We start from the raw sequence: 14,732 nt of genomic DNA, 5'->3' as shown, positions 1-14,732 counted from the left end.
CATCCTTGCCACTCCAGCTCTGAAGTTCCTCTCGAGTCACTTTGTTGACTTCAATTGCCATTCAGCCCAGCCTTTCACGATGGTTTCTGGCTGGCTGCTACCAGAGACTCTTCGCTTGTCTCCCTGATCCAATGTTGCCCATTGAATGGGTTTTCTACACCGTGGTCAGAAAAGCTTTCAAAAATACAATGAGTCAGGCACTGGTAGCTCACACTTGTCATCCTAGTTACTCAGAAGACTGAGATCTGAGGATTGTGGTTATAAGCCAGCCCAGGCAGGAAAGTCTTGAGACTCTTATCTCCAATGAACCACCAAAAAGCCAGAGGTGGAGCTGTAGCTCAAGCGGTAGAACAGTAGCCTGGAACACAAAAGCTCAGAAACAGCACCCAAGCCCTGAGTTCAAGCCCTAGGACCTGCATACATACACACAAGAAGCAATGATCCAGCCTGGTGCTGGTGGCTCACATCTATAATCCTAGTTACCCAGGAGGCTGAGATCTGAGGATCATGGCTTGAAACCAGCTCAGGCAAGAAAAATCTGTGAGACTCTCATCTCCAATTAAATGTCAAAAAGCTGGAAGTGGAGCTGTGGCTGAAATGGAAGAGCACTGGCCTTCAGACAAAAGCTCAGGGACAGCTTCCAGGCCCTGGGTTCAAGCCCCAGAACCAGCGCACACAAGAAAGCAATGACCCATACCACTTCCTTCAGAAAATCCTGCCCTAATGTCCCATTGTTCTTGGGAGAATGCCTAAATCTTCAATAGATCCTGATGAGAACCCTAAACCCCATATCTCTCCAGTATTATTTTTTTTCTAGCACTAACTCCTTATATTGCTCACTCCATGTTCATAGAATGAGACACCCACTCCTCTCTGTGCTATGTCAGTAAGTACTATCCTCCCCCACCCCACTGGACAATCTCCTACTTAACTTCTAGATCTCGGCCTCCTAAAAGTTCCTCAAAAGGTTAAACACAGTTACAATAACACCAAGCAACTCCACTCCTGGGCATATACCCAAGAGATATGAAACCCTACATCCATACAAACACTCCTACACAAATGGTCATACCTGTGTTGTTCAAAATAGCCAAAAACTATCAGTGGACAGATGAATGAATAACCAAAATATGGCCCATCTATACAATGGCATAATATTTGGAAATTAAATGAGAAAGCTGAGTACTGGCGGCTCACGTGTAGCTATTCAGGAGGCTGAGATGCAGATGATCATGATTCAAAGCCAATCTGGACAGAAAAGTCCATGAGACTCCATCTCCAAAACATCTAGCAAAGGCTGAGCTAGATGCATGGCCCAAGTGATAGAATACTAGCTGAGAAAATGAACCAAACAAGCATGAGGCACCGAGTTTAAACCCAGCACTGACAAAAGAAAAGGAAAAAGAATGAAGTGTCCCATGCACTACAATAGGGATGCACTTGGAAAAGCTCTGCTGGGTGAAAGAAATCAGTCATAAAAGACCACAAGGTGTATGATTCCATTTCTAGGGAATATCCAAAACAGACCGATGGACAGAGACAGAAAACGGAGTAGGGGTGGCTCCGAGCCCTGAGGAAAGGGCGGCTGGAGGTGGGGGGGGGGACACCTTCCAAGCCAAGATTGATTATGGTGATGGCAGCACAACTCTGCGAAAACACTAAAAACCCATAAACTGTACATTTTGAATGGTTTAGTTGTATGTCATGTGAATTCTATGTCAATAAATCCATTACATACAGTCATGACACACAGCAAGGGCGGGAGGGAGACAGGCTCAGAGAGAAAAAGGGTGTGATTTTAGAGAAGTGGTCAAAGAAAGCTTCCAGTGGAAAATGATATTTGAATGAAGATCTAACAGTGATGGAGGAGTCCTGAAGATATCCAAGAATAAGACTCAATGATCACCTCAAGTCCATAACTTTTCATTCATTCATAATCATTCATTCATTCATAATTCCAGGAGTTGACGACTCAGCTTTGTTCTATGGTACAACAGCGCCACCTGGTGGCAGATTCTGCCAAATCCCTTGCAGAGGAGTTGTAAGATTGCTCTACCAAGAGAGTCCAAACAAAACAGTCATGGGGGCCGCTGAACAGGCCGTGGTTAGAACATTGGCCCCTCTCTACCAGTGAGACCAGTGAGGTAAGGGCGCAGTTCACTAGATTTCCCTCCAAGATGCACCCAGATTCAAAGACCACTTAGGCCACCTGTCTACTATTCTGCAGTTTATCTGTTGTCAGTACAGGGGGTTGTGGGGAGGGGGGCTGTCCTCGCAGTATTTCTACCCCTGGCTGCACGTGAGGATCATGGAGGGAAAGGGAAACGGTGTTTACTCGTTGCCAGAGTCCTCTCTAGAGAGACTTTAGCTGATGGCTGGGCAGCAGCAGATGTCTGGTTGTCTGGATAAATCCTCCTGAAGGAACGGATGGATAGTGCACATGTCATGAAGCAGCTGGTCAAAATCAGCTGTGCTCAACACAGTCAAACGGGGTCCCTCGTTTAGTCAATAAATATAAGCTGTGCTGTGCACCCTAGCAGGAAGCCAGAAAATCTATTCCAGGTTCCTTCATGTCCCCTATTTATGTCTCCTTCCTAAGAGCCAAGAAGAAAGATAAACTGTAAGGTTTAAAAATCCCTCCTACACAAATGCAGCAAGATTCACAGCAAACTCCCACCGTGCGCACTGTTGAAGATCTTCCAAGAAGCAGCCAGGCAAAATCAGTGGCAGAATAACTGCATCCACCGAGCCCAGTTTCCCTCTGTTGGCTGCCATTACATATTAGGGAATGTCACTGAGACAGGAAGGACAAAATGAGACATGGATAGGCAGCTATGGCGATTAGTAGACAAGGGCCTTCTCTATGAAATGCTACATGCAAGCACCTCAATTATCTCTGGATAACTAAAGATCTCCCAGAAATTTCTCTTTTTTAATAGTAAGAAAGCTTGGAAGAGCTTTATTAAGTCAACAAAAAAGCAAGCAGACAGACAAACACACAGAAGGGCAGGGGCAGAAATTTCTTTAAAAACTTTTTTTTGTACAAAATTCCATCTGTACCCAATTCATGTTCTATCTTCCTTACAGTATTTGCTATATTCTGCCATATACCATCAATTCTCTGATCAATGCTCTTTGCTTACTTGTTATATTGTTAAATGTATGGGATTTTTTTAAAGGATATCTCTTCAATGTGCTCAATTCTGGGGGGCAGGGGGGAAGAAAGGTTAGACAAAGAAAGAAGGTTCTAGGCTGGTCTAGGCTGGCCTAGAACACATGATCTTCCAGCCTCTGCCTCCTGAGTATGGGGATTATAGACATGCACAACCATACCCAGTTCAATTTTTTTTATTCTTAGACATTAATCTTCATACCCTCAGGAAATAATTGCCATGAATTTGGTTTTAAAGGGATAAGTTTGCACCTGGTGCCGGTGGCTCACGCCTGTCATCCTAGCTACTCAAGAGACTGAGATCTGAGGATCACAGTTCAAAGCCAGCCTGAGCAAGAAAGTCCATGAGACTCTTATCTCCAATTATTTACCAGAAAAACCAGAACTGACGCCATGGCTCAGGTGGTAGAGCACTAGCCTTGAGCTGAAGAGCTGAGGGACAGCGCCCAGGCCTAGAGTTCAAGCCCTACAACTGACAAGAAAAAGGGGGGGGCAAGTTTGCCCTCCAAATATTCATTTATTCTGGAAACATGTACTGCTCAGAAGATGGCAGTGACATTATAAAAGTAAAGGGCGCGCAGTCTCTGAGCTATGCAGTGTAAGGGCTGGAGAGAGTTCTCCTGGGCCTAGCTCAGATTTTGTGGGTGTCTAGTATTATTTTGGGTATTGCAGGGTACTCAACATTCTTTTTGGGGATAGCAAATGAGTAGTAACAGCCCCTCTCATGGGGTTCCCGATGAGTGAACATCAAAACCTTTCCATATGTGCTGTCCCTTACATAAGCCATTACAGTGAAATGTCAAGTGTGCTTCCGGTAAAGGCCAGGGTGGTAAGAGCGCATGTGCGCAAAGCGCCAGCCAGCATTGCACTGCAGTCACAGCTCTCAGCAAGCCACAGCCTGACCTCCTGCCTTGGGCTTATGATCGATTTTAGGCTAAATATTGGTTCTGTGGCTTGCTGTTAGACACTTCAAGTCCTAAACCCCTTGCATAGAGGTAGAAGGGAAGCACTTCACATCGCCATGTCCTCCCTGATAGTGGCATTGAGAGGCAGCGGCAGCCGTGGCTCTGCAGGGGGTGCTGTGCACCTGTGCGCATACCTGCCAGCAGCCCGATGAGCAGCATGACCACCCATCCTGACCAGGCATCCAGCAGACTCTTAATGAACTCCCAGACGGACTCCTTGCTCTTGCTGGTTATCTGGAAATGAAGCAGACACAGCCTATTTTCCAACTCAAACTGCTTCTCGTGAAACAATTTCCTCAGGAAACAAGACCGATGGAGAAAAATGAACGTCATGAAGCAGCTACATCCCCAGTCACATTATTCTTTCAGCAATGTCCCATAACGATTAAGCGGGTTTCCAAGTTTACAGAGCTCCCTCCACAAGATGCCAGCATGGTCCCCAAAGAATGAGAGCACTGGCAAATTCGTATCATTTACAAAGCATACTAAGTGTGATTTGCAGCTGTAAAATCCATCCTGAACCGAGACAGGGATCCCGCGTCACCAGTGTGAATATGAGCGATATCGTAACTTACCCACGGCTGGGCTGGTCACTGAAAAACCTATTCAACAGATTACACTTCTTAGTTTTGTTTTCAACATAACATTTTAATAACAAGAACTTTGACTCCAATAGCATGGAGTTTCCAAGCAGGTAGCTGCACGTTAGCAAACATTTCTGGAAAGGGCCAAAGTTAGGCTAAGACAGAACTCAGCTTGAAAAATTAACTAAAATGAAAAGGGGCTGGGGTCATGGTTCAAGGGGCAGAGAGCCTGCCTAGCAAGCATGACGACCTGGCTTCACACTTCAGGACTCCCTCCCTTCCCACCCACCCCCCAAAACAATATGGGAAGGAGCAAGGATGGGTGACAGCCAATCCAACTCCCTTTCCCACATGAGAGCCCCGCTTTCTGTCCTGCTCTGGAGTGAAGCTTCCCCTTGAGCATGTTCCTCCATGGTGGAGTCCGAGGGTCTCTTGTTTCTCACCAACCTTCAGGAAATAACAGGACAGTCACACTCCCCAGTCACTTGTCACCCTCCTCTGATGTCACTTTTTGGGGGTCACCCATGGTCCCCACCTTGTTGGCTTGCTCCCACCTGATTTGTCTGAGGAGGCCTTAGAAGCAGCAGCCTCTCCCGGGCCACGCTCTCCCCCTCTCCCGGGGGAAATATGGCTCCTCTAATAAACGTTGTACTAATCTTTCTCCGGTGCCTGCCTGCCTGTCTCCACGTGCTTCCCCGGGATGGCTGTGTGGGATCCTTCAGTCTCCAGCCCAACCCAAAACACCCCACGTGAGCCTCAGCCCCAGCCCCACGCCCATGCCTGAAATACATCATGGCCGTTCCCAAGAGTCTCCTTCACCGCGGCCTTGCAGGGGGCCACTTACCTTTCTGTGTCTGTCAGTGTCCCGTGACTTTTCCCGCAGCCAGTCAATGGTATGGAAGTCCTCGTAGGTTCCCACGTCAGGGAATGGCTCGTCGAGGAAATCCATCAGGTTCCCAGAGCCGCTCATGACCCCTGCACTGACCATGCTACTTACTCCTGCAAGACACAAAGAGTTGTTCAGAATATCCCACAGGGCTGGACGCTCAGCACAGGCACAGTACTGGCCTAGCATGCGTGAGGGCCCAGGCTGTAGCCCCAGAAAAAGCCATAAGCAGGACGACCACACACAATGATCGATCCACAGGCTCCATTTTCTCATATAAGGAAAGCTCATTTCATAGGGTGCCATGAACTCCTGATACACATTATTCTAGATTAATCTCCAGAGAATGATGCAAAGTAAAAAAAAAAAAGTCAATCTCACAAAGGTTATCTATAATAGAGTTGTATTTTTGTCATAGTTGTTTTCTAGGAAGCCATCTTGAACACAGAATTACAAAATGCTAACCAGCTGCTTCTAAGAGAATCTAGGCTTAGGTTCCTGTGAGCCTTGGGTCATGGCTCTTGCCAACCTGTACATGCATAGCCTTGTTTTCTGGGTGCTTCTGTAGAAAGATGCCTTGTTCGAAACAGATTGTTCACTCACTAGTGCTGAACCGGCCAATTCAACTGCTGCTCCTGCCTGAATGAAGCTTCTCCAATACACATATTTTCTGCAGAAGGCACACTGCCATCTCCTCGCCCACAGCAGAGCTGACAGCACTCCCGCACTGCCTCGAGGACCACTTTAAAGAGAAAAACTAGCAGCCAGAAAGTACAAAATGTAAAAAGCAAGGCACTGAAGAGACACAAAAAGGAGCCTTGTTGACAGCCCGAGAGGAACTACAAAGACACAGGGTCACTTCTCCAACCTGAGCTGAGTGCGGGCTTCCGGCAACTTAAAACAGTTTGCCCCCGCGTACGTGCACACGTGTGTAAATGACCTCGAAAGCCCCACACACAGGTCGAGCCTTGAATGCCACTGAAATACCACATACTACCAGCATGATGGTCACGGCGGGGTCGTAGGGAAGGAGTGAGGCCTTTAAGACGTGGCGCCTGGGGGCAGTCCTTGGGTGATTAGGGGTGTGTCTCCGCGGTGAATTGTGGGAGCTCCAGGTCCTTCCTCCTTTATGACCCAGCTACGATGTGAACAGCTGTGCTCCACCACTAGTTCCTGCCACCAACTGCTGCCTTGCCACAGGTCCAAAGGGGCCAATTTATTACAGACTAGAACCTCCAAAACTCAACCCCAAATAACCCTTTTTTCTTTTATAAGCTGATTGCCTTAAGTATTTTCTTATAGTCACACAAAGCTGACTAACACTGAGGGTTACAAAAATATATTAACAAATAGGCCAGTTGGCAACTAGGGTCCATTTCTGAAACACATCATGTTCTGTAATGGGAAGACATGGACAGAGTAAGCCAGAGGAGTAGATCATTGGAAGTGAACAGGTCGTTGGCTCCCCTGGGAGAGAAAATCGAATATTGTGGTAGGCAGCCTATGCCGTCGTCATCACGGACATTGCAGCTGTACAGTAAAAACATGCGCAAGACTTTAATTCACTAGTTCAAGCCCACTCCACCGGGCAAGCCACCGTGCTGACAAACAAGGGAGCCAATATCACACAGAGCTGGCAACATACCTAACCCTGGGCAAGAAGTCCCAGGTGCAGACGTTCACCTTTTTTAAGAGCCAAAATGGCTCTTGCTGCCGGGGCAGTAACAAAGCTGAATGTCCCTTCCCGTGGAAGATAGTGGTTCCATCCCCACGATTCCACTCCCACCACTTGGCTCCTCTTGTTTGGAAAAGAATCCCAAAGGAACCTACTCACTGTCCACATTCCACCACCAACACAGTCTGACTTCCAGATCATACAGGAGCGATTTTGAGATGAAGAAAATGCTTTGCAGCAGGACCAATGCTCACCCCATTCAGCAAGATACATAAATAAAAATAATAATTACAACAACAACTACAATAATACACTCTGACAGAGACAAGAGGTTGGTAGATGTACTAAATAAACATTACCTTGGCAAAGAACAGGGAAATTTGGCTTATAGCTTAAAGAACCACAAAAGTGCTGGACTCAATGGTTAAAACATCGAACGTGGTTATAAAAATGAGTGCACACTTCTCCATTTCTTTATAGATTTATATATCTAGAGGACTCAACTATGACCTTATGAAACTGAATTTTAATCAAATTGAGAAGTCACTACGGGCAAAGTAGCGTAATAATCTTACAAGCAATAAAATGGCTACCGTGATTGATTTATTGACCACCTGTGCAACTCAACTGCTTTCAAACTTTTCTAGTTGGAGTTCTGAGCCGTGCCAAGTTGAAAACTATACCTGGTGATGGCTACCCAGGGAAGAATCACATTGCATAAGTCAGTAGCCACCAATAACCTAACCAGTAATAGAAGGGAAGGAATCAAATTAGAAAGCAGGGATTTCATTCCCATTTTTACAAACACAAGATAGTCCTGCTCTCTTATGATACGTGACAAAGAAAATCTCTGATGGGAAAAATAAGATGACAGGCTGTTGACCCACAGTGCCAAGCCCAGGCAGGTGGACATTCTATTAAAGAGAAGTTGATACTGCCGGAAATTTGCCCAAATCTCTACTTGAGCAACTATTCCAGGCAATAATGCCTGCAACAGAAAGTCCAGCTGGAAACTCTGACAGAGCAAATCACGGCTATGACCATTAGATACATAAGTGGCAGATAAAAATAAACATAATCTAACCAACAGCCAAGTTTTGGGTGCTTCCCTGGGGATCCAAAGTAGGTGGTATCACTTCTGAATTGAAGTTAAGAGCTGCACTGAGAAGATGTAGAGACAGGGGGGAGGGGGAAGGGAGAGGGGGGAGAGGGGGAGGGAGAGGGAGAGGGGGAGGGAGGGCACACTAAGTACAGGAAAAAGGCATCTGGGTGAGAAACTGGAAGGCACACTCCTCTCTGCGACCCAGAGGGGAGATGCAAATAGAAGAGAAATGGAGCCAGGCGCTGGTGGCTCACGCCTGTAATCCTAGCTACTCAGGAGGCTGAGATCTGAGGATCACGGTTCAAAGCCAGCCCGGGCAGGAGAGACCGTGAGACTCCTATCTCCAATAAACCACCAGAAAACCGGAAGTGGCGCTGTAGCTCAAGTGGTAGAGCGCTCGCCTTGAGCTGAAGAGCTGAGGGACAGCGCCCAGGCCCAGAGTTCAAGCCCCACAACTGACAAAAAAAAAAAATAGAAGAGAAATGGAATGTACACATACACGGGGGAGGGCAGCAGGGAGTGCCGGCAAAGGACTTGCTACCTGAGAAATAAACCTGGCCTCTGTGTCACGTCAGTGTGGTACAGAAGCCCCTGATTCACAGAGTCATTTGCATCTGAGAAGGGGGTCCCTGGGTCCCCTCATCTGATTTTTACTACTTCTCCCCACCCAGTACCTTTCTGCTGGTAGATGCCACTTTGGCTTACAGCTGTAAAGCTAGAGTTTCCATAAGGATCGCATCCTAGAGCCTGGATGGGAGATTTCTACTTGGATGGAATCACTTAGAACAAGGCTCAGCAAACTTTAGTCCCGGGCCGAAGCAGATTGCCTGATTGTGTGCATCAACTTTAACTGGCTCGCAGTCATGATCGCTTGTTTACATATTGTCTTAATGTTACAATAGCAGAATAAAGTAGTTAAGACAATGACATGGCCATAAAGCCTAAAATGCTTACTATTTGGCTCTTTATAGATTAAAACAAAAGTCTGCTAACCCAAGATCTATGTAGCGAGTGGTTTTAAAAATGGCCCATATTCTCCATCCCGGCCTGGATCTACCATCTTTTCCATGGGAAGTTGTGATTTCTCTTCATTAGTACCTGGCGCGTTTCTCTTTTCTTGAATCAGGGATGGTCTCGTGACATGTGGAAAAGCCAGCGTGTACATATCGAGCCTAGATCCCCAGAGGCAAGGGAGCTTTTTCCTCTCAGACCTTATCCATCTTGAGAAGCAGTCTCAGCTAGAATGCTGAAAAGGTGATAGAACCCACAGTCTTGAGTGGATCAGTCAGTCAGTCCATCCCACAGCCCTGAAGCCCAGCGGACCACAGACACACGAGTGAGCCAGCACTGGCCCAACCAAACCACCAGCCAGCCTGGTGCGAGAATAATGCATACAGTTACTGTGGGATAGGATGTGCAAATCCCTGGGCTCAATCTCCAAACCCAAGGAGAAAGGTTATCATTTTGAAGCCATGAGTTGCTATTCACAGCATCATAATCCTGGCTAATAGCTAGGATTTACTGGGGCTCTGAGGGAAAGGAAAATGAAGACAAAGTCAACTCTGTAGCAACCCCAGAGAAAAACCAGAGCAACAAGAAATGACAAAGCCACCCGCAGAGATAGGATAGAATGGAATTTGCCCTAGTTCATGCTGGTGGTATCTTGCCCGATAGTCTCTCTCTGACTCAATCAGTATTTACCTTCAAAGGGACTTGGGAAGACTTGCAGTACAGCCAGGTCTTTCATCCAAGCCCTTAAGGTAAAAAAATATCTGAGCTGGGCACTGGTGGCTCATGCCTGTCATCCTAATTACTCAGGAGGCTGAGATCTAAAGATCGTGGTTCAAAGCCAGCCCAGGCAAGAAAGTCCATGAGACTCTTATCTCCAATTAAGTACCCTTGAGCCAAAGAGCTCAGGGACAGCGCCCTGGCCTTGAGTTCAACCCTCACAACTGACAAAAAATATCTGTAGGTTTGGCCCCAGCATGAAGCCCCCAAAAGGCCAGGATCAAAGTCTGACAAGGTGGTAAGACTGTGTCCAGCAAACTCACCTCAATTGGACCAGAGCCTGAGACAAGCATGAAAGTGTGATAAGCATCAGTGATGTAATCTAGGCCTTTGATGTTGAAAGCTACCCTCAGAATGGGGATCTGTAGCATTTAAAGGAAGCGTTTGCAAAAAAAATATCATGGGTTCTACAAGATGAAAGAAAGCAGGAAATCCTCCACCCAGATAAGGGTGGAGGAGAGAGTCAGGAGGATATAATCAAGGCTTCTCTACATAGAACGCCCCGCCCTGGCTCACCATAGCTCTCCGCATGGCTCACCGAAAATGTCACACGGAAAGCCAGACCTATGAATGGCGTCCTGGCCTCCACCTGCTTTCCTCTCATCTTCCTGGAAAACAGCTTCACCGGCTAGAACCCTGCCCTGAATTTGCACCTGTTTCCCCAGAGCGTTCGGGACATCCCACTTGGTCATCCTGCACAGAGCAAAGCAGGATAATTCTAAGGAAATCAGATTTTTCAGAGAAGCTGGCAGGAGCCCCCAAGATTGCCCCCCAGGAAGCCCCCCCACAGCACCCCCTCGCAGCCACGGAAAGTGTGGCGCACAGCCCTCCCCCACAGCCCAGCGCGGGCTCTATTGGGAATGAACAAGTCAGCATTTGGGTGCAGCCCCAGCAACTGCTTCACCCTCGTCCTGATTTGGCTGCATCCTGGGGAAAGGGAGACTGGGGGTGAGGTCCCGGCAGGGGGCGTGGCCGCAGCGCGGGACCCCGCCCATCTCCTCCCACATCACAAGCACACTCTTCCGGTGTCTGCGGTCACATCATCTGGGCGCTCATCTCAAGCAATGCCACTCAGGGATCTGTGACCATTTTTGTCCTTAACATCTAGAAGAGGCCATCGGCCTAACGCCAAACAGGACGACAGACACTCAATAAAAAACATACCTACAGGGAAGCAAGGCCGCCTCACAGTGACCCACGGGAGCCACAGTCCGTGCTCAGGAAGGCTACTGCGCAGCCGCAGTGACGTCAAAGACTCCTGTGACTTCCCATCAGGTCAAAGAAAAACAGGCCAGGGAATTGGGAGTGGCGTTGGACAGAGTAAAGGAAGCGGGTTAGCTCTGATCTCTCAGATTGTATTGTTTTTTTTAGAACTTCACTGTTAGTAAACAAAAGTAGAGAATCCAACACAGCCACTGGGGCTGCATTCTGCAAACTGCTTTGAGTGGCCCGGATGCAGGGCTGGGTCTGAATTTCCACGCAAAACAGCCCAGGCCTCCTTTCTGAAGGGAAAGGTCTTCGGGTCACTGCCACCTCACCCATGCGCTCTGCGCCACGTCTACATGCAGAATAACTCAAAGGTTCAAATGAGTCCTGTGGCTCACGCCTGTAATCCTAGCTACTCAGGAGGCTGAGATCTGAGAATCACACTTCAAAGCCAGCCCGGGCAGGAAAGTCTGTGAGACTCTTCTCTCCAATGAACCCCCAGAAAACCTAGAAATGGAGCTGTGGCTGAAGTGGTAAAACAGTACAAAAAGATCAAGGACAACACCCAGGCCCTGAGTTCAAGTCACAGGATGGCACGCACGCACACACGCACACACACACGCACACACACACACGCACACACACACAATTAATTCTGTACTCATTGCCACTGTGCCTTCCCTGAGCAACCCTTATATATATTCTATCTGTGATTTTGCCTATTCTGCACATTTCCCATAACAGAAATCATGAAAAATGGGGCCTTTTGTTCCTAGCTTCTTTCATTGAGCACCATGTTTCCAAGATTGCTCCACAGGGGGGCGTGCAGCAGGACTTCATTCCCTTCTTACTGCTCCACTATATCACGGCCACCTGGTCCCTGCTTCCCCATTTCCACTCAGTTCCCTAACAAGGGGAACACACTGGAGCATACATTATGGACTGAGGGAGCTGAGCATGCACTCTAACTCCCACCCCCCACGCTCACGGGCTGCTTCCAGCCTTTTCTGTCACCCCTTCAACTTGTGTCTACACACCCTCAGGCTTCTAGACAGCTTCACGAGTAATTTCTATTTTTTGGCCATTATGAATAATACTTAGGAACATCTATGTGAGCTCTTTGTGTGACACATATTTTCATTTCTCCTATTTCTCTTATTTTTATGTCAGAAGAAATTTCAATGGTTAATCTTCTGAGGAGCTGCCGGACTGAAATCACCTCCATCCTCGCCCTTCCTTCCCTTTCCTCCTCTTCCCTCCCCCCCTTCTTTCCTTTCCTCTCCTCTCCCCTTCCTTCTCCTCTCCTCTACCACTATCCTCTCCTCTCCCTCTCCCTTCTCTCCCCCCCTCCTTCCTTTTGCCTTGCCTTGCCTTTCCTGTTTCTGTATCTCTTCTCTTCCTGATGCGGGGCCTCACGCACGCTAAGCATGTGTTCTACTACTGAACCACGTCACTAGCTCTTGAAATCCTCTTTTCTGGAGTGAGGCAGATGCAAGATACCAACTGAGAGGCTTGAGCTTGTTAAGCAGGCGCCCCCCCTCCTCCCCCCAGCCCCACACCTGCCCTTTTTGCCTTCGCTGCTTTTCAGATAGAGTCTCTCTTTTGCCCTGGGTCATCCTCAGACCACGATCCCCTTAACTCTACTTTCCAAGTAGCTAAAATTATAGCATGCACCACCACCTGCCCAAGCACCACTTCCTTTTTTTTTCCTAATGGTTAATTGGAGATAAAAGGCTCTCAGACTTCTTGCCCAGGCTGGCTTTGAACTGTGATCCTCAGATCTCAACTTCTGAGTAGTTAGGATGACAGGTGTAAACCACTGGCACCTAGCTTTGAGTAAGCTTTTCAGTGAAGTGAATGTTTATTCATAAAAGACAAAAATCACAGGAGTACAGCTCCATAAATTTCACACAGGGAACTCATGCACATAACTAGCACCCAGGTGGAAGAAGTGAAGGTGGATGTGGGGGAAGGAAGGGATAATAGGAGAAAAACAAAGGAGGGGGTAACAGTGTTCAACAAGAAATGTACCCATTACCTTACCCATGTAACTGTAACCCCTCTGTCTTCTTAGCTACTCTCTGAGGATCATGGCTCAAAACTAGCCCAAGCAGAAAAGTCCCCATGAGACTCTTAGCTCCAATTAACCACTCAAAAACAGGAAGAGAATTTGTGGCTCAAAGAGGTAGAGCGCTAGCCTTGAGCAAAAGAGCTCAGGGACAGCGCCCAGGCCCTTAGTTCAAGCCCCACAACTGACCAAACAAAAAGGTTCCTCAAGCCAGGCACTACTGGCTCTTCCTTGCAATCCTAGCTACTCAGGAGGCTGAGATCTGAGTGAAGATCACAGTTCAAAGCCAGCCTGGTCAGGAAAAGTCCGTGAGACTCTTATCTCCAATAAACCACCAGAAAACCAGAAGTGGTGCTGTGGTTTAAGTGGTAGAACGCTTGCCTTGAGCTGAAGAGCTGAGGGACAGCGCCCAGGCCCAGAGTTCAAGCCCTATGACTGACAATTTTTTTTAAAAAAGGCTCCTCTTGGTCCTCTGAGCCCTCAGATTGCCTGTTACTAAGAGTCAATGCCATCCAGATGTTCACACCACACATTCCTCTTGCTTGTCTCACCTCTCCATATTTTGGGTTGTTGGTCTCTTTCGCCTTATAACAAGGGTCCACATATGTTTTCTGTTAATGGCCAGAGAGAAAATATTTAAAGCTCTGTGAGACATGTCATCTCTGCCAGGTCTACTCAACTCAGTAGTGTCATTCAAAAGTCGCCAGAGACCAGACCCAAATTGATGGCTAAGGCTGTGTCTCAATAAAACTTTATTCATGGGTATACTGAAATGCACATTCCATCTATCACAAATTATGATTTTTCTTATGAGTTTTTGCAACCATATAAAAATATAAAACCCACCACCAGGTACTGGTGGGTCACACCTGTACCCACTCAGGAGACTGAGATCTGAGGATTGAAGTTCAAAGCCAGCCCAGACAAGAAAGTCTGTGAGACTCTTATCTCCAATTAACTACCAAAAAAGAAGATAGAGGTGGAGCTGTGGTTCGAGGGCTAGAATGCTAGCCTTAAGCAAAAAAGCTCAAGGACAGTGTCCAAGCCCTAAGTCCAAGCTCCAGAACCGGCACAAATATGTGTATATATATATATATATATATATATATATATATATATATATATATATATGTATGTATGTATGTATGTATGTATGTATGTATCTTTGCTAATAGACCATAAAAAAGCAGGTGGTGGACTGGATTGGCCCATGAGCTTTGCCAATTCCTGTTCTATTTTATTTGACTCCAGGAATAAGTCCAATATTTCTCTCTTCTACTATGGAT

General features: G+C 47.1%; 1 protein-coding gene across 1 annotated transcript in view; it reads right to left on the bottom strand.

The window, feature by feature from the left end:
- Clcn4 (chloride channel, voltage-sensitive 4) overlaps positions 1–14,732 on the bottom strand; it is a 59,998-nt gene that overhangs the window by 32,122 nt on the left and 13,144 nt on the right. The window contains exons 2-3 of the mRNA XM_013032194.1: positions 5,566–5,720; positions 4,272–4,371 (exon numbers count right to left, since the gene is read on the bottom strand). Coding sequence (XP_012887648.1) covers positions 4,272–4,371; positions 5,566–5,709 — 244 coding nt within the window. The 5' untranslated portion in view covers positions 5,710–5,720. The remainder of the gene's footprint in view (positions 1–4,271; positions 4,372–5,565; positions 5,721–14,732) is intronic.

Source organism: Dipodomys ordii, unplaced genomic scaffold (genome assembly GCF_000151885.1).
Source record: "Dipodomys ordii isolate 6190 unplaced genomic scaffold, Dord_2.0 Scaffold150, whole genome shotgun sequence".
Lineage (NCBI taxonomy): Eukaryota > Metazoa > Chordata > Mammalia > Rodentia > Heteromyidae > Dipodomys > Dipodomys ordii.
Note: the sequence above shows the minus strand (reverse complement) of the source record. Positions and strands in the feature narration are given on the sequence as shown.